This window comes from Belonocnema kinseyi, chromosome 3, assembly GCF_010883055.1.
Source record: "Belonocnema kinseyi isolate 2016_QV_RU_SX_M_011 chromosome 3, B_treatae_v1, whole genome shotgun sequence".
NCBI lineage: Eukaryota > Metazoa > Arthropoda > Insecta > Hymenoptera > Cynipidae > Belonocnema > Belonocnema kinseyi.
In genome coordinates this window covers 92701995-92728392 of record NC_046659.1, presented here as the reverse complement: position 1 = coordinate 92728392, position 26398 = coordinate 92701995, and the positions used below count along the sequence as shown (strand labels likewise).

The 26398-nt window shown below is 29.8% G+C and overlaps 1 protein-coding gene across 7 annotated transcripts in view; it reads left to right on the top strand.

Moving 5' to 3' along the window:
* LOC117170182 (rho guanine nucleotide exchange factor 17) overlaps nt 1-26398 on the top strand; it is a 106569-nt gene that overhangs the window by 69822 nt on the left and 10349 nt on the right. For 3 of the 7 annotated variants that reach the window (XM_033356765.1, XM_033356766.1, XM_033356772.1), the window contains 14 exons: nt 901-978; nt 1251-1355; nt 1604-1720; nt 2148-2434; nt 3252-3389; nt 3504-3598; nt 5478-5700; nt 10351-10442; nt 10542-10809; nt 10906-11013; nt 14074-14313; nt 18128-18195; nt 18282-18608; nt 19640-19816. In XM_033356765.1, coding sequence (XP_033212656.1) covers nt 901-978; nt 1251-1355; nt 1604-1720; nt 2148-2434; nt 3252-3389; nt 3504-3598; nt 5478-5700; nt 10351-10442; nt 10542-10809; nt 10906-11013; nt 14074-14313; nt 18128-18195; nt 18282-18608; nt 19640-19816 — 2323 coding nt within the window. The remainder of the gene's footprint in view (nt 1-900; nt 979-1250; nt 1356-1603; nt 1721-2147; nt 2435-3251; nt 3390-3503; nt 3599-5477; nt 5701-10350; nt 10443-10541; nt 10810-10905; nt 11014-14073; nt 14314-18127; nt 18196-18281; nt 18609-19639; nt 19817-26398) is intronic. The other 4 variants (XM_033356771.1, XM_033356768.1, XM_033356769.1 and 1 more) reach the window with 4 other exon arrangements.

Here is a 26398-nt window from a genome sequence, read left to right as displayed (position 1 = left end):
TTACTTATTACCATTTAGAAAAAAGCATCTGGCAAGGTAAATTTTTGTTGCGGTGAATCTTTCGCCTGAAATCGATACAAACTTTATCTTTCGTTTTTTCTGTGGTTTCATGTCGAAACTTAGAATCATAATTATTTTCGAAAATAACCTGTTACAAGCCAGGATCATTTTAATTTTTACGTGAATTATTTACATAATTCATCAACTTATTCCCCGTCCCATCTCAGAATCATAACTCTTTTTAAAAATTCTCTGTCTGAAAGTCGAATTTATAATTCTTTACCGAAATCCCCTGCTCCAAACAAGAATTATAATTCTTTCAGATAATTAAGTGTTTCAACTCAGAATTAAAGTAATAAAATATATGAAACCACTTTAAATGTACGTATATACAAGAGAAAAATCCCGATCATTCAAGTAATTTTTAAGCACTTTGATTAATTTATGGAAATCTGGCAAATCATCCCGCGATAATTTCTTCATAGTGTACAAATATATTCTTATCACAGAAAAAAAGAGTTTGATATAAGTATATAAAAGTTGTGTTCACAATAAATGGGAAATATCTAATTGGTAATAAGAGAAAGAAAAATGTTTTCGTAGCTACCGGAAATGTAATGTTGTAATTGGTAATAAGAGAAGAAGAACTTTAGTCTGCCTACTGGAATTTAAGTAATTACATTACGCAGATTTAATTGAAGTTTCTTATTTATTATTTCTATTACTTTTCTCCCAACTTTGATGAAATTAAATTTTAATACAGGTTTGAAAATCAATATTAGCATCAATATTCAGAGGGCAGTGTGCCAGCGACTAATTGTGATTTATGTTTTCGGTCGATGTAAATTAAGATTATCATTGAGCTGAACCGTTTAGCCAGGAATTTAAATATCGTTTCAGAAATACTTGCAACCTCTCAAGAGCCCGGAAAATGCGGGTCTCGTGGACTCAGCGACGGTCGATGAGATCTTCTACCAGGTACAATTTTGATTGATTTGTATTATTATATAATTGGATATCCCTGGAGAAAACTACTATGAAAATGTAATGACTGTCTTCAGGATGCAAAGAAAAATTCTCTAGAGGATTCTAAATAAATAGCTTTTCAAAAAGTATCAATCTCTTTGAAAGAGATTTAAAAAAATCGGATTCGTTAATTTTATAGTAAAATCTTTTCCTCCTCTTTCCACGCAGATAACAAGAGGATAATATTTTTCAGAAATTAAAGATTACAAATAAATGCGTTCTAGATCCCAGCAATACTCAGTCACCATGAAGTATTTCTTGAAGAATTACGAAAGAAGTTGGAAGCTTGGGAACTTGGACAAACAATCGGCGATGTGTTTCTCGACACGGTCAGTATAACAAAATTCCATTACTAATATCAATAAATAATGTTTGTTTATATCTTGAAAGTAGAAAGTTTAAAATTGATATTTTCGAGAAAGAAGTCCCAGCTCGAGTATGAAAAATCACCTCTTTTTCATTTAGTAAAGTAACTTTTCTACCTCAATGAAATACATCAATAATTTAATTTTTAATATAATTATCAATCCACTTAAATTTATCAAATTTATCTTTTTACAAGATTTCTCATTTCTAGTTCATGAAACCTTCGGTCTTGGAAACCTACACCCTCTTCCTCGATAATTGGAAATCTGCAAAAACGGCCATCAAAAATACGTGTCAATCAAAACCTGCCTTTGCGCGATTTCTAGAGGTAAGTTAAAAAGATAATAAGTTCAAAAAATATGAAGACTTCTCTAGCATTTCAAAAATTATAAAAACCCTATTCTCTCCAAAGTGGGATTTAGCAACGGTGTGTTCAATAAATATCTAATAATTTATGACCCACCTAAAGTTGGCATGTCAAGTTTTTCGCCCTGTGCGACGCAAATCTATAAGCTCGAGATGCTAGAATTAGCTTTACATATAAACAGTGGAAAGTTGGAACTCATTTTATTTTGCCGAGGCCATATTTGACAAAATCCAAATTTAGAGCCTGGTGACCTCAACTAAGACCAGTTCCGTTAAAAGTAGTTTATTTTAGCCATAATGTCCCTTAAAATAAGTCAGAAAAGTTTATTCTAAAGAGAGGCTGCATTCTTGCACTCTGGAAACTTTCCTTTATTTTATTTATTTAATAGGCTATGGAAAGGGAGCATAAAGGAAAGCTGGGATTGGATCAGCTGCTAATTCAACCCGTACAGAAAATTCCGAGATACGAGCTTTTGATTCAGAGGCTATTGAAACACACGGATTCTTCTCATCAGGATTACGAGCTTCTTTCAGCTGCTCAGAAAGAAGTTCATGAGTTGGTGGTGAAGATTAATTGCACAGAGAGGGAGAGTCTTGAATGGGAACAACAGCAGACGACACTGAAAGAAGTTCAGGCACTTGTCGAAGGACTTGCCGGAATAGTAGCTAATGACAGGTTGAAAATTTTTGTTTGTTTTCGAATTAAGGGCAGATAGTGAACTATGGCGTCCGGGTACTAAAGGCCTTGTCCCATTTACATTAAAAATTGATAGAGAAATTCTATCACCGTCTATACGTTTTTCTCACTGAAGGACATTGGCCCCCGGACATTTTTTTAACAAGCTTTGAATTTTCATCTTAATATTACATATTCTTATATGAAATTTAATTGCGCATCTTCCTTCTCCGAAGAACAAAGTTCTAGGTTTTTCCGCTTTCGAAGTTAACTAAAAGAAGTGGTTTTTAAAATAAATTTTTGTGGGTTTTTTCACTTCGACTAGTCATAATTCAACGAATTCTTTAATTTTTTGGCACTGTCTATAGTTACGAAATTTTTCAAAACGTTAGCCCCAAACGAGCTGCAAAAGGTGTTAGAGTTACGGAAGATTTCGTAACCATAGATAGTGCGAACTTTTAAATAAAATTTACAGGAAATATTTTATGAAAATAAAAAAAATGCATTCTTTAAACGCAGAATTACTAATTCTCAAATCTCAAGTGAGGTTACAGCAATAAACTGTTATATATTTGTGGGTACGCATTCAAATAATAATACATAATGATTAGCTTAGAGTTTCAGTTTTTTCAACAAAGAATCCTCGTGAAAATAAATTAATCAAGCTGTATCAGAAGTTAAAATTTAGATAAAATATTGAGAAACTTCATTTCTCAATATCAGAAGTTAAAATTCAGATAAAAACTAGGGAAACTTGAAGTATCAATATTTATGAATTTAATTATTCTAAGTAATAAAACGATTAATATGTTTTCAGAGCCTTTATTCGACATGATTTAGTAACAATCGCATCGAATCAAGGTACTAGGAAAGAACGAGCCCTTTTTTTGTTTTCGGATCTTCTCGTTATAACGAGTATCAAAAGAAGAAGCGGAACGATAAGAAAACCATCGACGTAAGTTTCATTTAATATTTTTACAATTAATTAATAATTAATATTGATGAATAATTTACTATTACAATTATAATTATTGTAATATTACATAATTTTGTATATACTTTCGAACAGAAGTTCGTGTCCGAATAGTCTGGTCGGTCTTTTGGAGGCAAACAAGTACAAAATGTTAATGAGAATTACATTAGACGATTTGGAAGTGATGAAAGGTAATTTGTTCTACTCTGATGATAAAAATAATGTTTCTAAAGTCATGCAAGTAAATTGGATTATTACTTCTTCAAAACAAAATCCCAATTTCGAAATTCCGTCACTTTTTCCTGACCAATTTTTTTATTTTCCTTGACCTTTCTTAATTTTTCTTTTAGATGTAAAAACAACCTTGCACCTAAGAAATCAACAATGTTATTGCAAAAAAATTCTTCCTTTATTAAGGTTTATAAGGGATCATCCACAAATTTTGTAAGACATACATAAAATACATTAATTCTCAACCAAATAGTTGAGTTTTCAACTAAAGTGATCAACCTTCGATATCAAAAGCTCTTACTAAAAGTATAATAGTTAATATTTCTACCCACAAATATTTTAATTTTCAATAAAAAATAGTTGAATTAAACCAATAAATACGATTTTTCAACTGAAAGAAATAAATTTCCAAGCAGAAATAGAATAGTTATACAGTTTAAGTTTAAATCAGAAATTTCAGACTAAAAAAAGGAGTTCCACAAAGTAGTTAAATTTTCAACCAAAAAATGAACTTTTAATCAAATAAATTAATCTTGAACCCAAAAGATGATTTTTCTACCAAAAAAAGACAAATTAGCAATAAAATATATGAATTACCAACTAAAAAAGGTAAATTTCCAAACAAAAATAAAATAGTGAAATTCTCAGCTAGAAAAATAAATTTTTTAAAACAAAGATTCAAACAAAAAAATGATTTTTTCCCCCCAAAATAAAACAGTTAATTTTCAGAAAAAAAAGAATTTTCGAGCTAATAAAATGGCTGCATCTAGTTGTCCCGAAAAATTTTGGAATTCGGTAAATTAAATAGTTACATTCTCTGACCAGGGGATTAAATTTCTATAGAAAATATACATTTTTCACAACACAAAAGATTTATTTTCTATCAAAAAAGACAAATTTATAACAATATACATGAATTTTTAACAAAAAAAGCTTAATATTCAACAAAAAATGGAATAGTTAAATTTTTAATTAAAAAATTGACTTTCTGCCAAATAAAATACGTTTTCGACGAAGTAGTTAAATTTTGAGCGAAAGGAACGATAAATTTTCAACAAAAAAAATAAATTTTTAACCAAACAAATTAATTTTTAACAAAAATTATGAATATTCAACCACAAAAAATAATTTTAACCAAGTATTTACAATTTCAAAAAATGAATATTCAAACAAAGAAATTAATTGGTAAACAAAAATAGAATAGTAAAATTTTCATTAAAAAATTAATTTTTAACTAAATAAAATAAATTTTCAACGAAATAGTGAAATTTTTAACCCAAACAGTTGAATTTTAAAACAACACGAATGAATTTCTATTAAAAAAGAATCGTTTTCTACAAAAAATTGAGTATTATAATATTTAATTAAAGAAATGAGTTTTTAATTAAAATGATGAACCTTCAACCACAAAAATGGATTTTTTTCTCCAAATAATTGGAAATGCAATCCAACAAATTTATTTTTTACTAAAGAGAGAGACAAGTTTTCAACCAAAAAGAAAAACTTTTTAACCAAAACAAAATTTTTCAACAAAATAGTTTAATTTGAAACCAAAAAAAGGTTTCTCAACTAAAATTATGAATCCTTGAACAAAAAAAAAATAATGTTTAACAAAGTAGTTCCACTTTTAACTTATCGAAAATTTCTTGACTTTGTAAGATTTTCCCTGACATTGGCTGACTTTCCTAACAATTCACGAATTTCCTGACTTTTTGGAATTCCCGGACCTTTAACAACCTTGTAAAAGCTGAAATTTCGGCAGAGAATTTCAGCCATTTTCAAAGATTGTTTTATCATTAAAAAACTTTCACACAATCTCATAAGAAAAATTAATCACAGCCAAGGATGAAAATCTACGAAGGATGGCACGAGAAGTGGACCATTTGCGAGAGGACTGTGCGACTTTGACTCATGTTCAAGAACTTGCGGCGACCTTACATGGAGCAAAACAGCAATTGGAGGACTTGGTAAAAGAATTACTGGGTCAGGCACAGAGACAATTAGCAGAAAGGAATGCCGCACATTCCCAGTTGGCATGCCTAGAACTTACGCTTAATACCCAGTGAGTATCCCCTAGATTTCACCTCAATCTAATAACAGACTCCACACTCTTTCCCCTATTCCCCTGTTTTCCCCTTTACTCGTTTTTTTCGCCCAAATGATAAATGAATGATAAGAACACAATAAGATCCAAATATTTTTGATTTAAAGTTAGTTCTTTTTTACTGAAAAGACCACTATCATATTTATGGTTCATAATTCATCCCTTTTGGTTAACATTTTTATTATTTGGTTGAAAATTCAACTGTTTTGTTAATAACTCATTGTTTTTATTTTCAAAATTACAAAATTTAGCTGAATTTTTTGTCTTTCTTCACTGAAAAATCTGAGTTGTGATTTTTTAAAATTTCATTTTGTTTGGTTAAAAATATAACTGATTGGTTGAAAACTAATATGTTTTAGTTAATGATTCAACTACATGGTTGAAGGTTGAACTACTTCGTTAGAAATTCACTTTTATGGTTGGAGGTTCATCTCTTTCATTAAAAATTGAACTATTTTGTTGAAGTTTTTTCTTTTTAATCAAAAAATAGTTTTTTTAACTTACAATTTACCCATTCCATTTTTCTTGAAAATTTATATTTTTTAATTAAAAATTCAACTATTTTAGTAAAGACTCATATATTTTGTTCATTAAAATTCGATATTTAACGATCACATCGGACGAATAATAATAATTTTCCGAAGTAATCATTAAAGGGTTAAACCACTGTAAAAGTTTTGAAAAATCGAAATTTTTTTTGCTTAAAAGGTGTTTTAGGGTCTTAAAAATAATACACTAAAGACGAAGGGCAGAAAAAATGTCTGAATGACCAAACTTTCAATTCTGCTGCGACGCCTCTCAGATATTCCCCCGTTATTTTAGAGTACTTTAAACTTTAAACGCGTTTTTCTCGAAACCACTTTTTTTTAACTGACCGGAAACATAACTTGAATAAATACTCACCCATCGATCTGAAATTTTTAAAATACAGTGAAACTCTTCTATAGCGCCGATTTCGGGGCTGACGGTGGGTGGGAACTGACTCATTATAGCCCGCTCCGCTTTTGTTTGTTTACACCTGCCTGCTCGCCTGAGTGACAGTCGCAGATCCCGCGCAGCACCTTATACACCAACATGCGCCGCTGCTTAAATTCTCGGAAGGGCTATAGAAGAGAGGGCTATTGAAGAGTTTCACTATATATTCAAAATTGCTTTCTCCAGCGACGTACGTAGGATTTTTTTTATATTGCATAGTCTTTTTTTATAAACAATTTTGTAACGATTTTTCCATGAAATTTTATACTTTTTTCAAACGTGCACCATGTCGCGAAAAATCAATATATTGAAAATAAACCTACGAACGTTTCTTGCTGTTGTTCTATAGAATCGAAAAAAACTTTGGTTTTTTGTTCCAAGTCAAAAATTGCGGGAGTTAGGTTTCCGGCCATGGAGACCTTAAAAAAAATGCACCGACGGAGAAATGCTGCGCATCCGCCATTTGGTCATAAACAAATTTGAAATAAATTTGTTGCACTTTATTACTAGTATTATAATTTGCATTTTACAAACTTCGATTGATCTCTTTATTAAGCCAAAAAAAAATTCTCGAAACATGCCTATTTTTCGTTCTCTACCATGGTTTAACCCCTTAAACATCGAATGATCTTAGGGTGCGACAATGATTTGGTATTTACATACATATATTATTATATGGCAAAGATAACGTAAGCCCTATTTCAGTTGGATGAATTTTTTTGTACTTATTACAATCGTTCAATCTCAGAATTTTTCGTTTTCAGGATCTTTTTTCCATTTGAAAATTCTTGCTCTTTCAATTGATCCCAAGAAAATTAAAATTAAAATTAAAATTTGAAAAATGAAAAAATGGCGGCCGTTTTTTTGTAAAGTAGATTTTCTCAAAAACTCCATTTTTGAACATTTATATTTTTATTTAAAAATAGTTAGTTATATGTACAACAGTCTCGTGAGTTTCGTTCTTAGTAAACCAATGCTTCACGTCGAAAAACATTATTTTGGAATAATCGAATTTTTGCATTTTTTCGGAAAGTAAAAAGGTTAAAAAAATTGCTTAAATAAAAGTTAAAACATTTGGAAAAGTTCTACAAGAAATACCTCTTCCTTCTTTGTGATATTTCGCCTCTTTTGCCAACAAAAATAAAAAAATATATTTAATAAAAACAAATAAAAACGTGGGGCTTTTCAGTAAATCTAATTTTTGTCCATTATTTTTTAAACGTTTTATTAATATAAAAAAGGCATCCTATCAGTTGTGTGCGACTAAACCATTTTTGGGACTCTATGTGCTTTAACTTTTATATGAAATTTTTTGAAAACCTTTTGTTGTTTCTGAGAAAAATGTAAAAATTCCATTTTTCCAAACAATTTTTTTTGTGTGAAGCAGTGGTTTACCAAGAATAAAACTTAATAGTTATATCAAAACAAAAAATCATTCTGACACCATAACCCAGACTTTCCTTGACATTTCGCTAATTTTAAATGAAATTGAGAAGATTTTAATTCATTAAAATATAAAAATTCAGGCGTTCACCTCCGATGAAATGGTAATAACATCTTCCAAAAATTATGTATTTTGTAGAAAACTTATACTTTTGGATAAAAAATTCAACTATTTCATAGGAACATCAAAGTTTTGTTTAAAAATGCAATGGTTTGGTTAAAGATTAATCTTTTCTGCTTTAAGATTCAACTACATTATTACAAATTAGTTTATTCGGAAATTAGTATTTTCGGTATAAAAATGTCAGTTTTGTAGAAAAAATTTCCTTGTTTTATTGAAATTTCAACAATTTGGTATAAAAGTTCAACTATTTGGCTTAAAATCCAACTATTTGTATCATTTTGAACATTTTTGATAAAAATTCATGTTTTCAGGTCGAACATTCAACTATTAGGTTCAATTTTGCTTTCTGGACTGAAAAATATTTTTACATTATCATCCTTTATGATTGAGAAAGTATTAGAATAGTCGGAAATTTGACATCACACTTTTTCAACGGATCTCCACGTTTCGAGACCCCCTGAATCCGAAAATCAGGTTTTCACGATGGCGTCTGTCTGTCTGTCCGTCCGTAAACACGATAACTCTCGAAAAAATGAACGAATCAAATCCATCTTTGGCACACTTTTTCTAGGTCCCAAAAGAAAGGACGAGTTCGTTAACAAGCCATTTTTGATAAAAATTCAAAAAGTGAGCGCATTTTGAAATTTTTTGAGACCACTTTTTTCTGAATCTGAAAATTCTATGTACGGATAATTAAAGTATTGAAAAGAACAAACAATTTATCGTTATGACTTTTTTCGATAAAAAGAAAATTCTCAAAGTTATAGCGTTTTCAAATTTTTTTTTTATCAACCGAAAATCAAAATTTGAAGTCGAAAAACGCAGGATTTGAAAAAAAGTCAAGAGAAGAAAAACATTTCTTTTTGAAATCCCTACAAGATTATCATAACCAATTTTTGGATTTTCTTCAAAAATCGAAAATTCAAATTTTGATTACACAAAAAATAATGGAAAATAAAAAATTCCATTTTGTGGACAAACTATGCGGGATACGAAAAAAGATAAATTAACAAAAATGGTTATCCCAAAAAAGATCTACAATTTCGTTAAGAATCACTTCTTGATAGGACGCGTACTTTTTGTTTTATTTGTGAAAAATAACGTTGAAAAAAGTAAAATAAAAAAAATGTGTGGAGAAACGACGAAAGTTACGAGAAAAAAAATCCAACAAAACCTGTTTACAAATGTCTGGCGGAAATCCAGCGCGCAGCGCGAGTGTCACGATGAGAATGTGTACCTCAAAGCTTACAGAGCTTTGAGAAACTTAATCTTTGACTATACTTAATTAAGTTGACAATTCAGAATATGAAGACGCATATAAATACTGCCATCTAAAAGAGATCTTTTTGATAAAGTTTTTTTCAAGTATTCCAAATGCAAAGAATAAATATCCGAGCACGAGGTAACCTATTATCGAGCGTAAAGCGCGAGATTCAACCGTCAGCGCGCTTAAACTTGCGAGCGAAGCGAGCCGCGCGCGTAGCGCGCGATGAGAATGTGCCCGCCAAGCAGGCAGATTTTTAAGTTTAAAATGGAAATATTTGGTCAAACACTCAACTTTTTTTTAAATTCATCTCTGCTCGAAATTAACACTATTTGGTTGTAAATGTAACTGATTGGTTGAAAATTCTCTTTTCAATCATTTTGGTAAAGATTCGTCTTTTTGGGTTGAAAAATCATCTCGTTTAGAAGAAAATTCATGCAGGTAATCGGTTGAAAATGCAACAGTTTTCGCTTTAATATTTTTGATATGAAAATTCGACCATTTGGCTGAAAGATCATCTTCATATATAGAATTTTCAAACATTTTCTTTGTTGCAAATTCTATTATTCGAGTTTAAACGTTAAATTTTTTCAAAAACTCAACTCTTTTGTTAAATATTCATCATTTCTGTTAGAAAATACAATATATTTCGACTTGAAATCTTATTTGTATGTTACCTGTATTAAGTAAATTGAAATGCCAGAAGGAGAAAAATAAAATATCTTCTTTTTGTTAAAAAACAACTTTAAGTCATTTTAAGTTTTTTAAAGGGCATTATATAAACATTGATCTTTACTTTCAGAGCAGGAGTCGAAAACCTTTCCATTATGTTTACGAAGCCGGACAAGAGGGCGAGCTGGGAGGAGAGTTTCAACGAGGCCAAGCAAAAGTTAGGTAAGTGATTTCAAACTCTAGGAGTGAATCTTGTGGGACGTGGCGTGTAGTTCCAGAATCAGAAAATCAAAGTATCTCCTAACTTGGTGAAAATTTCAGCCTTGTCAGCTGACAGGAGACCTTGCCCCGAATTCGTAGGACCTTTGCCAATTCGAAAAACCCGGGCTGGCCTTCAATTTACTTGTGCTGCACCCACCTTGCCGAATGAGCAAGGAATAAGGGATGTGTGGGTTTGTAATAGTGATGGATACGTGGGTCAAGTTTGCGTCTTGAGTCTCAGTCCAGAACCTCCTCAGGTCACGTCTTGCAACGGGGTTTGCAATGCTAGGATTCTTTGCGTTGCAGGCATTCCTGCTGCTGCTGATGCGTAAGAAACTTTGTTGCTGTAGGTCTTTGAGACATTGAAAAAAATGTCTTCCAATACTGAAGTCCTCGCACTATCAAACAGATATTTATGTTTCAGATCGAACTCCTGCTTACCGATCAATAGTACCTTTGTTAACAATAAAAGCGGTATTAGTATTTCGATTCAGGATGCGGATACAAGTAGTGGCAATATTCAGCTAGACAGGTAACTTAAATATGAAGATTTCGAAGAGGCATTTCATATGTATACACACAACAAGCAAGGTGGCCGGAGAACTTCATTTTCGAAATTCCCTCATTTTTCCTTGACCATTAACATCTACAGACCACGATTTTAATTTGGTAACATTTTTAACATCAAATCTTCTATAAACACAATGCAACAATTTCAAGTTTTTTTATTTTAGCCAAGAAAGATTACTTTTCTAACATACAAAATTAATTTTCAACAAATGATTTGAATTTTCAACCTCCACTGATGAACTTCCAACCAAATGGTCGAATTTGCAAACAAAAAATTAGTTAAAGTAGGCGACGCGCGTCTACAAAGAAGGGCTTCGTAGCCCCGCCTCCCCCTCCTATACTTTCCCTGACATCACTTAACTTTTCCCCTCTTCAAAACTTCTTCCTCCTCTACTTCCCCTACTCTGACTTCGTCGCACTTCGATTACTCCCCCGCTCCTTCCTTTTCATCATTACCCCTCTCTCCGACTCTTCTCGTTTCCCATAATTTCCCCTCTCTTCACCGACTCTAACTTCCATCATTTCCCCTACTTCCCGCTACTACTTTTCCCTACTCCCCCATCCCTCATTTCGCCTCATTTCCCTCCCCTGATTTCCTCGTACTACTCATTTCTCCTAATTCCTTTTCCCTTACTTCCCCACTCCTAATTTCCTATACTTCGCCTACCACACATTTCCCATCGCTTCCTATCATCCTTTGAAAAAGTACGTCGAACGGACGAACACCCGACCAAAACTATAAGAGTTTCTAATCGGGGCACGAAACCCCAAATAACAGAACTTTTAGAAGACAGCTGAATTTTTGGTACGCCCTCAAGCTTCGTGTTTATTGTCGTACGTTTTATACCTGCATTTCGACATCTAGTGTTTCAAATACAGATCATAAATATTGTAACTTAAATCGAAAACTATGATTTAAACCATCAAAGGTCTACGGTCATAAATTGGAACTGAAATTGTTTTTCAATTTGTTTTTACAGACTATTCTTAAAGCACCTGTGGCTTTGGCGATTGCATTCCCATTGTGACACTGACGCTTCATACTCGACAAGTAGGTTAAACGGAGGGATCTCTTGCAAAAAAAATAAAAAGATTGACACAAAATGGAGACTTCTGTTAAATTGTAATCAAAACTTATGATATTTAAATCAGATAAAAATCAAACTCAAAACCTCTCTTTAACGTCCAATAATCAAGTTGATATGAAATATTCCTGAAAATAAAATCAATAATCTGACGATCAAATTTGAACATCCACAAAAAAAAGTTCCCATTGCAATCTGAAACAAAAAAAAGAACATTTTCCTCTTCTCCTTTCCCTCTAAAAAAGAAAAGAAAATTATTCATCTTCGATTTTTTTAAATAAAAAGAAGGAAAGAAAAATGAGAAGGAAACCAACCAAATCCCCTTTCTTCTCTTTTTTATTTCTTTCGTCCTTTTTACTTCTACCATTATCAAATCACAATAAAAAACACCTGTAAAAATATACAATCATCATATATTATCACTCATTTTTCTTTCCTCCTTTTTATTTTTTTAAAATTAAAGATGAATATTTTTCTTTTCCTTCTTAAGGGGAAAGGAGAAGAGGAAAATGTTCTTTTTTTCAGATTGCAATGGGAACTTTTTGTGGTGGTTGTCCAAATTTGATCGTTAGATTCCTGATTTTATTGTCAGGAATTCTTCATATTTTTTAAATTGTGGTCTAATTAAAAATTTCTTAGAGATAGTTTCGCAATATATTTGAAAGCAAGTCAAATTTTTGATAGAAATTTCTTAATCTGTAAAAAAAAAGTTTTTTCTATTTTTGGAAATTTTCAAAATGTTGAAAACCATAGAACTTTTTTAACAGAGGGACAGACAGACCCCGACAAAATTTTATCATGTTCAAACTCTGTGAGTGTCGAAATTTAAAGATCCCTTAAAAACTGGAGAATGAAAATTTGAACAATTGGGTTACACTCACATGAATGAGATTGTAAAAATTCAAGTTTCAACAAAATAGTGAAAATTTTAACCAAAATCTTAAATTTTCTACCAATAAATATAAGTTTTGATCCAAATAGTTGAAAATTCAAATCAAAAAATTATAATTTAACCAAAACGAGTTCAATTTTCAAGAGGAAAATGAACTTTTAACTCAAATTATGAATGTGCTAAGAAAAAAATAAATTGTTTAACAAAGTAGTACGAGTTTTAAACAAACATGTCCAATTTTAATCAAAGAGACGAGTTTTCTCTAAAAGAATTGAATTTTCAACTCGCCTTTATTAATAATCGACCAAAAAGATGAAATTTCAACAAAATAGTTTAATTTTCAAATTAGAAGTTGAATTTTCCAACGTGAAAGACAAATTTCCAACCAAAAAAGTTGGACTTTTTAACCAAATAATAAAATTTTAACTGAAAAGTGTCTTCAGGAGGAAGCAGTTGCAAAACAAAACAAAAAGATATATACACTGAAAAAAAATGGTTTAGGTGTCACAGCTAACCGCTTATCTGGATTTCGTCTTTTAATAAAATTGAGCTCTGTCACCAAGATTTCTAGCTGTTTCACCTAAATTTGACATCAAGAAATTATTATATCTAATTTATGTAGATAATTTGTAGATGGCAAATTTAGCTAAAACATCTATAAATCTAGGTGATACATCTATATTTTCTTGGAAGACAAAATCCAACTAAAACATTTTTTTCAGTATATATATATATATGAATACAAGGAAAATCAATTTATTAACAAGAATATTATATCAGGTTTCTAGGGTTTTACGAAAATTAGTCAAATGAAGTCTCTTTTATTGTAATTATACTATTAATTAAATTGTTCCTTAAAATTCTGATCTGAACCTGTTATACTGGTCGTTAAGAAAGTTAAGGAAAAGTGAGGAAAATTCTTCTGTAATCTCTGTTCTATTCTTTACTCAAGAGACTACATTATATTATGAGATATTCGAACAGGTCATTGAACGATGAATCCTTAAAGACGAACGACTAACGCGTTGATGTGATCTTTTTACAGTAGTTCGAGCTCCGATGATTCGGATTCTGACGACATTCCATGCGCGGACGCAGCCTGCACTTCTGTGGGAGGTGACGTGTCTAGTATTGATGGTGCGACCATCGAAGAAGACACTAATCAGCCGACCATGTGGTTGGGAACTGAAGATGGTTGCATCCATGTCTACAATTGTAGCGACAACATCAGGATTAAGAAAAATAAGGTCAAAATTCAACACGGCAGTTGTGTCCAGTGCATAATGTAAGTATTTTTCAGTTTGGTCTCTTATTTTTACAAAGCCCCCTAAACGTTTTGTTTTTGGTAAAAAAATACTGCCGTAAATTTTATTTTATTTTCAAAAATTGGCAAAGTTTCCATATACATTTCATTAGTTTTCGATTTCGACAAAATAAAAAGTAAGGCCAGAAAATTCTCTAACTCTTCAAAAATGTTTGTTATTTAGGAATATGGCATATATTTGATGAAACCAAAAAAATGTATATTATGCATCTAGGAATGGAAACAAGCGTTTTAATCGAGCGCGATGTTTGCGGAACGATCTGTAGCGCCGAGGGTTCCGAAGGACGAGTTCCGCAATCATCACGGAACATGCGGACGTGCGCCTCTGTCGTAGACTGCATTTCCGGGGTTTTCCCCTGCCAGGATTTTTTTCGCAGTTTTTCCCCCGGTCAATAAACAGAAACGTTCAGCCCACATCGTACGCATGAAAGCCTGCGGTTTTGACGCATGTGATATAGAAAAAATTTGAAATTATTATCGGTCTTAGAAAACAAAAATAGTAATTTTATTGCAATCAACGGTCTGAAATAACTCGTAAATTTTTTTTTCTAGAATAATATATACAGGATTTCTTCCACAATGTAAAGAAAATATTATCTTTAATGAACACATTTAAAATATGTATACAGGGTGACAGGAAAAAGTCTTGAATTTCAAAATACACCATAAATACATATTTTTTATAGTTTAACGATTCGTATAGTACTTTCAGATGTAGTTTCAACTATAACTTACTTTAGAGGGTTTTCAGCTAGTTAATTAATTTCGATTTTGGTGCAATTCTGTATTTTAATCAGTTCCAATAATCTTTGGTTACCGATTTCACTGTTAGCTAAAAATAAATTCCAAAGCACTGTAGGAATCTTTTAACTATAAAAATGTGTATTTTTGTTCCATTTTAAGATTCAATATTTCTTTTCTCTCGACCGGTACAAATATTTTTAATTTATTCATAAATGAGAATATTCTCTTTATGTTGAAGAAGAAATCTTGTTGTGTTTCGTAGCCCTTAATGGACTTTTTAAAAATCAACTAAGTAAATTCATTTTCAGACCTAAAATGGCCTAGCAGAACCTTTTAACACGTTTTTAAAAATAAAATGTATGGCATTTTTTTTACCAAAAGGAAGAAAATTTGGAGGCAGCGTTTGTTACATTATATAGTTTAAATTTTTCAAGGAATCTGCATTATAAGCAGAGAGATGATACCGCACCGATCAGTGTAAATATCTTTTCACCCACCGTGGAAATATACATCAACACTGTCGATTTCAGTTAACTCTTCAAATAACAGAACATTCGTAACGTCTTTCCAGACTAGATGGACTTATGAATTACAAATTTTTTAAATTGGGTTTTTCTGCAAAAAGATCTTCTCCTTTCAGAAAAAATTTAATTGAAAAAATAGTTTACATTTTTATTGTGGACACCCTAACTGGTATTAATATGTTATTTCTAATTATTCTATGTTCAAATTAATAATTTGGACAAATTTGATACTCTCAAATAATAGATCAGTTGGTAACTGAACTTACAGGAATATTGTTAATTGGAAATCTGAAACATTATATCCGATAATAGAAGTCAAATAAAAAAAGACAGTTTATTAACTTTCGGTTAATCATAAAAATTCTACCAAGCCAAATTATTTTAAAAGAGTTTATACGAGTTTTAAACTGTTCAAATGAATTTTTGTTTAGAACCAGTGTAAATCATCACTTACAAATATCAGTAGCAATAATTATCGCCTTAAAAAAATGTTCAATATTTTTAATCGAAAACTGATTCCATTATTTCATATAATTAAAAAAATCCGTAGCTTTAAATTTTTCTAAAACATTGGTTGTTCTATAGGAATTATTGATGCTAGAAAGTATCTATTGCATGTATCTCGCGCTATTTTAAAACTGAATGACCTCTTTATGAGGAGTGTAAATATAAAACATTTTACAGTTCTACAGGCATATAGTTTTTTGCTTGGACTCGTTGTTCTAGAAACTAGAAACAAAACAGAATAAGTTTTGTACAAAAAATATGTTTTTCGAAAACTTATGCTTTTGCATTTCCAGTTAAGATTGTGTTTAAAAATATAAGATACATTTGAACTCTTAGGCTCTTATTTATTAAATTTGATAATTTTCTCTTTAAATTATTGATTCTTTGATTTTTATCGTCTGCGTCTTCTATCTTTTTACCCTATTTCGAGTAAAAGAAACAATCATCACCAGGGTGGTCGCAAAACTTACTTTCCTAATTTGGCTTTTCCTTGATTTTTCCCTGACCAGTTTTTCATTTTCTCTGACCAATGGTATTTATAGTTCGGTTTTAGGTGAAAACTCGAATTTTCTGATGATGGCCTATAAATGGCTACAGCATCTTCGGAAATTATTTTCTTCAATTAGAACAGAATTTCTTAAGATTTTCGTACTTTCTTTCTTCTACAGAAAATAATATTTTATAGTGAGGCACAACAGGGATTTTTGTTGTTGAAAAATTACAAACTACATCGCCAGGCGAAAATCTGATTTTTTCAATGGTGACTTATAAACGGCTACAGCTTCTTTCTAATTTATTTTTTTTATTTAGAACCAAGTTTCTGTGAGTTCGAGATAGTTACTTTTTAAGAGAAAACAACATTTCCGACGTTCTAGAAGCAGCAGGGAATTTTTTTTTTTAGAAAATGACAGTTTTTGATGATGTGCAAATCCAGAATTTCCAATCGAGATATAAATGGTTACAGCTTCTTTTAAATTTATTTGTTCTTTTAGAAGAAATAACTAATTTTTTGGAGAAACCTAAGTTTCCGACGTCCCAGGAGCATCAAGGACATTTTTCAAAAATTTGAAAGTTCGTGGTGATGTCAGAATTCAAATTTTCCTATGGTCGCCTTTAAACGGCTGAAGCTTTTTTAGAATTAATTCATTTAAAACAGAGTTTCTTTGGCTTCCAGATAGTTACTTTGAAGGAGAAACATAATTTCCAAAGTCCTAGGAGCAACATGGGTTTTTAAAATGAAATTTCAAAATTCGTGGTGAAGTGAAAATCCGAATTTTCCGAACGCGGCCTATAAATGGCTACAGCTTCTTTATAATCTGTTTCTTAATTTAGAACAGTTTCTTTGGCTTTCAGATAGTCACGTTCTTGAAGGAAGACAACATTTTCTCTGATTTTTCCCTGACTAATAATATTCAAAGTCCACAATTTAATTTTATTCAAATAATAAAAAAAAATTATTTTTGATAACTGTACTTTCCCCCATAAAAATTCCCTGACTTTTCTCTAGCTTTTCCTGAGAAAAGTTCGCTAATTTTTCTAATTACCAGGTATTTCCTGATCTATGATCATGCACTGACAAAAAGGTATTGTAAAAATGTGCTTCTTTAAATTTAATCATTATAATTTGGCTGAGTATATTCCTTCCGAACCTCTCCCGAATTTCGGGACGATGAGAAATTTCATTCTAATGTAAAAAATATAAATTTTGATGCAAAAATATTGTTAAAGAAAATACAATTTTATAAAAAAGGGAAATAGTTCTAAGAATATTTAGAAAATAAAAATAAAAGAATGATTGTTTTGAAGTTTTTCTCATAGAAATATTTAAGGCAAAAAATTTCCATTTTTTTGCAAACAAAACGGTGATTAAAAATTCACAAGTCCCTCATTTCTCAAATAAAATTCACCTTAATTTACTTACAATTTCTATCACTTCGGCCCAAAATTTAAATCTGATAAAAGATCATAACAAACGAAAAATAAATATTTTCATTTTTCAGATACCTGGACAACAAAGTCTTCGTTTCGTTAGCAAATGGTGATGTTACAGTATACACAAGAGACCAATGTAAGCAAAATAATGTGATCAATAAAATGTAAAGAATATTGAAATTAATTTATCAATTATCGAATTAAATTATTCAATTTTTTCAGCGGGAACGTGGAATACCGCAGATCCAATGACCGTTTCCGTCAGCACAGTCGCTTCCCCTGTTACCAAAATGCTTCCAGTATCTGGAAAATTATGGTGTGGTTGTCACAACACCATAAAAGTCTTAAACATCTACTCGTTGGATATCGAACACACCTTTACAGTTAGTAACGATGCTAGTCGATCGATATCCTGTTTGGCGAGTTCCGGAGGTCTTGGGGTTTGGATCTCATTACACAATAGTGCAGTACTAAAATTATATCATGCAAGCAGTTACGAGTGTTTATCTGATATTAATATTGCCCCAGCAGTCACGAAAATGCTTGCCAGTAAGTTTTAAATCTAAGAAAAATCTTTAAAACTAGTTAAATCCTCCTTTTATGGTTATAATTGGTTTTTAGGAAATAGATTAGTAAAAAGGTACATTAAAATTTTTTATTTTTAATGTACCTGACAAGGGGCACCTACACCCTTCGGAATTTTCTTTGCGTTAATACTACTCTCAGTAATAGGTTATTGCCAAATTCATAATATGCCAAAGTAAGAAGATGCACTTTTGAGCTATTCTCGGTGAAAATGGATTCAAAAGAATCCGCGCAAGTTACATTAACAGCAATGCGAGTGTCTTTTAACCCCCGATTAGATCAAGCGGTAGCACTCCAAGTTTTTAGGCGGAAACTCAGAGCTGAATTCCTGCTGCCGACATTTTTTTACCATTTTTTTCATCCAAATTTTTGGTATTGCTATTGACTTATAAATTTATATAAATCAGGCCAAACATCCATAGTAACAATTTTTCTTACATGAAACTATTTCTTTTCTCAACCTTTCTCACTTCCCAAGCGAATATTTCAAGGATTTAATAGTCAATTGCAAGTTTTTTTAATTGGCAAAAAAATACCGATAGTAGGAGTTGAGCCCGGACTTTTCGGCTACAAACTCGGGGCGCTACCGCCTGATTTAATCGGGAGATGAAACACTCTAGCATCGAGGTTCATGTATCATGCATGGATTCTTTTAAAGATGTTCTTCTGGTGAATTGTTGAAAAAAGCACTATATTACTTCAGTATATTAAAAGTTTGGTCATGAATTACTACTGGGAGCAGTATGATTCCAATTAAAAATTTCGAAGGGTGTAGGTTCCCCTTGTAAAGTTGAAAATGTTAAAATTAACACAATATTTTCTCCTACTCCAATTTCTCTTGAAATTTTATTTGTATTAATCAAACGTTTCTTTAGATCTACTTGTCACATTATTTAGAAATGTTTACTAGTCTTCTTTGACCTAATTAAAAATTGCATTTGATTCTAATCGACATGATCACCTTGAGATTTATTTTAACGAAAACATTAATCTTGTTGCAGGTTGCGATGACATAATCCGACAACATAAAGCTGCTTGCCTTAGGGTTACTGCTCTTTTGGCTTGTAACGAATTATTATGGATTGGAACCAGTGCAGGAGTACTTTTAACAATGCCTATTCCTCATATTAAACCTTCAACGCAAAGGATGTCGCAGCTTCCAATCGTAACAGGTAGTAAATTATTTTTAATTACTTAAAATTGCAATTATTTTAAACACAAGTTGAAAATTATATTGATTCTTTTAAATCGCCAAGATATTTTATACCTAACGCTGAGTTTTAATTGTCTACCGACGTTTTCAACTTATCGAATTATAACTTTTTTCTGTCCTATTCAAATATTTGTGTGTAAATTATCTGAATTTCAATATGCGTAGCTTTTCCGTTGGCAATGAAAAATGTTTATCTAAAAAATCTGAATACTAAAAATTAGAGTTACGACTACAAATTTTGATATTTCGTACAAGTCAATTATAATAATCGTATCATTCCTTCTTTGACACTGTAGTAAATACTTAATTCCCATTAAATTAATTAAATTTTTCCTTATCTTGATAAAAGTGTTTGTCGCGATTTTAACAAGGATAATTGGTTAAACGGTTATACCAAAAATCTGTGAAAAAATATCTTTATGAAAACTTGAAGAAATTTATTCCCAATGCTACCTACTTACAAAATAGAAAGATTCACACCAGAAGAAATTCATTAAATAAAAAATATATACTCACACTAACACAGTTACTGCACGATTCTCATTCTCAACGCCCCGGTGTAAAAAAAACCTAATCTAGGGATACGTCAAAGATATTATAAACGAAAATGCGGTTCGAGCTTAGTTACCCGCGATAGATGTAGACGGCGCGTCCGGCGAAAATTGTCAGTTCCCCTCTACCCACCGCAACCCGTATATAGCACCGATATCTCAGTAGGCCCCTCGATGCGCACTTATGGTAACTTAGCTCGGACATGAACCATTTAAATTGAAAATAAATTCCCAATTAAAATTTTTTTCACATTTATAACTTTTCAAAACATGGTTACTTTATTCAATGCCAGAGATAAAAGGCCATGCGTATTTTTTATTTCAGTTTCGTATATTTTCTTCTCATTTAAAAATTATTTCTTCTAATTTATATTCTTTTATAAGTTATAATTTTTTCACTTTCTAATATTATATTTTTATTCAAACTAATAAAACTTTTAGTGCAATATCTATATATAGTTATTTGATATTATTTATTTATTTTTTATTTTTTGTGGTCTGCAATTTCTATCGATTTTTTATACTATTCGTCTAATCAAGTTCTCGTATGTATTTTCCAATTTCTTATTTATTATATATTCTAACATTCTTATAAAAATAAAATTATAATTCCAAGTGGCAGGAAAATTGTTCGTTCGGGTTTTAGATGTTAAAACGGCAGTTATAAGCCAGATTACGTTTCGCATTGACAACAAAAATTAAACGAACAAAATTTCACTGGCGCATTCATAAAATATATCATATTCCATAAAATATATTTTAAAATAAACTGTAAAATATTATAATTGATACAGCTTACTTAAAATATTTACGTAAGTTATATGGTAAAGTTTTAAAATGCAAAGAATATAAATTTTATCGTAAAATTTTTGTAAAATTCGAAAAAATTGCCTCCAAATCTTCCAGATTTTCTTTTACAATTTTATCAATCTTTTAAAATGTTTTGAAATATTTTTAGGACTGAAAAATCTCGAATAATAAAATTCCCGACACTGTGAACTTCCTGAAATGATAAAATGCCGAAATCTGAAAATACCGAATTAAAAAATTCCAGAATAATAAAATTCTGGATAGTTTACAATATTATTTAGCTTGAAAATTCTCTAATTATAAAATTCCAGACCGAATTCTGTCCAGTTATAAAACATACAAACTAGAAAATTCCCGAATTGTGCCAATTGAGAAAATAATGTTTTAATTAATATTACTTATTTATTAAAAATACAATAATCAAATATTTTAATTATAGAAACTTTGTTTAATGTTTAATTATTCAAATTATTTTTTTAATTAAAAATAAAAATAATCGTATACAAATGTTATGCAAAAATAAATGTAAAAACACGTGCGCTTCCAACAAAACAAAATTTGTAGGATTCAAATCAGCATTGATTTAGAGCGAATTTTTATTTTTTTTATTTTTTTTTGCGAACTTTTTTGTAAGTTAAAAAGAATACAATGCACTTTTTCAACAACAACAAAATGCTTCCGGGAATTCTCGAATTCAGTAATATTATAAATTGTCCAGAATTGCGAGAATTTTTACAGTGGTGGGAATTTTATTTTTCGGAAGAAGCAACTGAAAAATACCGAAAAATAAAATTCCGGACACTGTAAAATTCGTGAATTGCAAAATTCCTGAATAATAAAATTCCCGAAATTATAAAAATGCCGAAATATAAAACTTTCGAGTAGAAAAGTTCACGAAAAATAAAATTCCCGACAGTTAGGATGCAGTCTCATGAAGACAGATTAGTAGAATAGTGAAACAGTTTTGACCAATGATGTACCTGCACAAGCTCTCGCAGTCTCCTCATTCGTCTAAACTGTTCCCCTATTCTACTATACTACCTCCATGGGGGTAGGTATTCATTTGTACAAAATTTCATTTGACCTAAAACTCATTTTACCGAAAAAATTACTAGCTGGCTAGACGCTTTTGAAACAATTGACAGATAGGTTTCTGCTTGCGAATTTTGTATTGATCTGTAAATCAATTGACGTTAGGTGGCGTTTTGTAATAATTATTTAATCTTCTTTTACTAATACAAAGACAAAGAGTTTTGGACAATAGAAATAATAATCTTGTTCTAAAAAAGGCTTTTACTTTTATTTCGTAGATTGAACTGTCACATAACTTTTAACAATATTAGAATATTATTATCCAGAAATCCACCAGGAATCGATCAGGGAGGAGCAAAGTATTGACTTGCCCCCCTCTGAAATCGAATGATCAAATTCGTCAGGTCGTTTTAGTTTCTCAAAAAATCTACCTAAAATATGTTGGAAATAATGTATGTCTCTGTGGATATTAATAATCTATCCGAAATATTTGGAACATATTTTTAATAGTTTATAAATATTTGCTAATATCTTTCAAATTATTTAAATCTTTGGGAAAGCATTGAAATCTTAATGAAATCTTTTACATCTATCCAAAATCTTTATGATATCATTGAAATGTTTTTAAAATATTTAAAAAAATTTAAGAATGTTTGATAATATTTGTGGCATTGTTTAAATCTTTGCGCAATATTTGAAATCTTCGAAATATTTCTGAAACATTTGTGAAAATATTGAAATCTTTGGGAATCATTTATGCCTTTGCGAAATTTTTGAATCTATTGGAAATCTCTGTGACATATTTGAAATCTTTTCGAATTATTTGAAATCTTTCAAATGTTTTAAAAATATTCTTGAATTACTTGGTATGTTTTGGAAATTGTTTAAATCTTTGCGAAATATTCCAAATGTTTGGGAAATCATTGAGTTCTTTCTGAAATCTGGAAATCTTTGAAATATTTTTGAAACATTTGTAAAATTATTTAAATCTTTGAAATATTGTTGAAATGTTTGGTCATATTTGTAACAATGATTGAAATCTTTATGAAGTCTTTTGAGAATCATTTAAGTCTTGGTAACATCTTTTTAATCCATCCAAAATCTTTGCGACATTTTTTTAACTTTTGAAAATCATTTTAATCTTTATGAAATCTTTTTGAAATATTTGAAATAATTTTGAAATATTTGGTAATATATTAAAAATTGAAATCTTTGGGAAATCATTGATGTTTTTGTAAAGTATTTTAATTCTATTGCAAATCTTTTCGAAATATGTGAAACCTTTTATACCTTTGGGAAATCATTGAAATCTTCGGAAACATTTGCGAAGAAAGCTTTGAAATTTTTTTTTAATATTTAATATTTTTTTAAACATATTGAAATATTTCCAAAATATTCGAAAAGAGTGGAATATTTGAAAAACCATTATCTTATTATTTTTCAGTCATATTAATATTCATTTTTCATTACTGAATAATAATTTACATGATTTAATTTAAATCAAAACGAGATGATAAACATCTGTAACCATAGAAATGGTATATTTTACAATAGAAAATTAATTATATAGATAATTTTTTATTTTAACATTGTTTTATATTTATTAGTATTACTTATTCATGTATTCACTTATCAGTTGCCTAGTTTTCAAAGTTCTCTCTCGAATTTAAAAGTCGAAGCAAATGTAAGTGTCAAAGAATCCTCATAAACGCCATCAAACGTCTGTTTGTATAATAATTTTCACTGAATTCCCCATCGGGATCCCCTCTGTGATTTATGTCTACACAGTCCTTAAATATAGTGATTTTTTCGGCATAATGACTTTTAGGGAAAATGAAATTTCGGAAAACTGAATGCCTACCCTCCATGGGACTGCGCCCTAAGATATTACTGAATGCGAAAATTCCCCACAGAAAATTGATGAATTATAAAATATCCAAACTAGAAAATTTCTGAATTTAAACAATAGAAAAAATTGTTGTTCATTAAAGATTATTTATTTATTTAAAATACCATAATCGAATATTTGTATTAAATACATGTTTTACTTCATAATGTACATTGTATTAAAAAAATATTAACAATTATTATTCTTTTAAATTCACACAGTAATTTAATAAAATTATTTAATTATTGTATTTTTAATAAATAAATAATATTGATCGAAAATTCTTTTCTTCATGTTTAAATTCGGGAACTTCATAATTCGGGGATTTTTTACTTTGGACATTTTCTGTCTGAAATTTTCCATTTCGGTCGTCGGAGATTTCATTTTTGGTGATTTTTCATTCATCGCTTTCGGAACTTTTTCAGTGGTCTCATATTTTTATACCTCCTCTTAAAATGATATCATTTTTCAAAATAAAAAGTCAACATTTAATTTTGAAACCATCAAAGGTATTAATTTTCTTTTAAATTATTTCAAATCTTTTAAAATGATTTTTGAAATTTATCGGAACTTTTAAATATCTTTCAAACGGATTCCAATTTTTTCTAACATTTTTGTAAAATCCTGCACACAAAATTGTTTAAAGAGCTTCCATATTTTTTTGCAATGTTGTAAATATTTTGAAATGTTTTGGAATATTTTTAAACATTCTCTTTGAGTTATGGACTTTTTCGAAATAAAAAATTATTTTAAATCATCCTAGAAATCTTAGAAAAAAAAATTTTTTAATCTTTCAAAATGCTTGAGCTCAATTTTTTTCTTTAATTTGAAACATTGAAAAACGTACAGGTTATTCAATTTTTTCTTTAATTAAACATTTTTCAACTATTCTTTCAAAATAAAAATTCAATACTTTTACTTTCAAATTACAAATTAGAAAAATTATAATTGTAACATTCAAAGTTTAAATTTATCACTCTGAAATGGTGACAATTCATTTTTTACTTGTTTACTATTGAAAGTTCTTGTTTTTTATTCAATTTCCAAATTGAATATGTTAAAAATGGAATATTTCATACTGAAATAATACTTCAATAAGATTTTGAAATTGAATAAAGGTATTCATTTAAGAATCTATTAATTTGAAGTGATTTTTAAATTGAACATTGTTTATGAAGACTCAATCGAACGTTTACACTTGTGTTACTGTTTTCAATTTTTACTACGTTAAATTTTGAAATTCACTTTCTTTTCGTGATTTTTCCTGGTCGCGAGTCTGCCTCAATTTAGAACAACTTTTCTTTTTAATAAAATTATGATATTTTTCTTTTTCTTTAATAAAATTGTTGCAATGAAATAGTTTCGAAGAGTTTCTTTTTAATGTCTCGGGAAAAAATGAATATTTATAGGTCGGCCAAGGTTTTTTTTTTTAATTTCGCTTACGTCTAATTTTTTCCGGTTGTTCTTACTATAGTACATATCAGGTTTGTATCTTTGGGTGAAGAAATCCGTTGTATAGTTTGACAAAATATTCTTTATAATATTTATAATTTATTTAATATAAAATAAAATTTATAATATTCTTTATATTTTGCACAGAAAATTACCCTTAGTGACCTTTAATTATAATTTTATAAATATGAAAAACCCAGATTTCAATGTTTTCTATGAAAAACACAATCGATGAGTGACATAACGAAAAGCGGAAACAACAAGAGTCAATTTATCCAGGAACAAGCACTTTGAACAAAACTGACCTTGAGCGAACATTAAATAAATATTTTTTAAAGTTGATCAAGATCAGGCGCTATATTCTTTAAAAAAATTGGTGAGGACACTAAATTATCAAAAAAATAAATTAATAAAACTTGAAAGAGCACTCTCTTAAATAGCTTTTTAAACTAAACCTTTGTTGAGTTCTTTCAGGCACTTCTAATTTGTAATAGGCCTACTTTCAAACTTATCTGAAGTTATACGATTTTAATTGTTCTAAAATAATGATTCGAGTATTGAAAGATGTTCATTTCTCATTTTGTGACTTTATACGATTTTACTTTCTAACTAAATAATTTGAAATGTTTCAATCTGAAATTATCGAACAATTTCAATTCAATCATTCTTACATATTTAAATACCTTTACATTTCGAATTATTCAACATACTGAAGACTACAAATTTAAAATGTCTTAACTATTAAAACTTTATATATTTTTGGAATTGCTGCTCTGTAGACTAAATAGCAATTATTCTTTTATTAAGA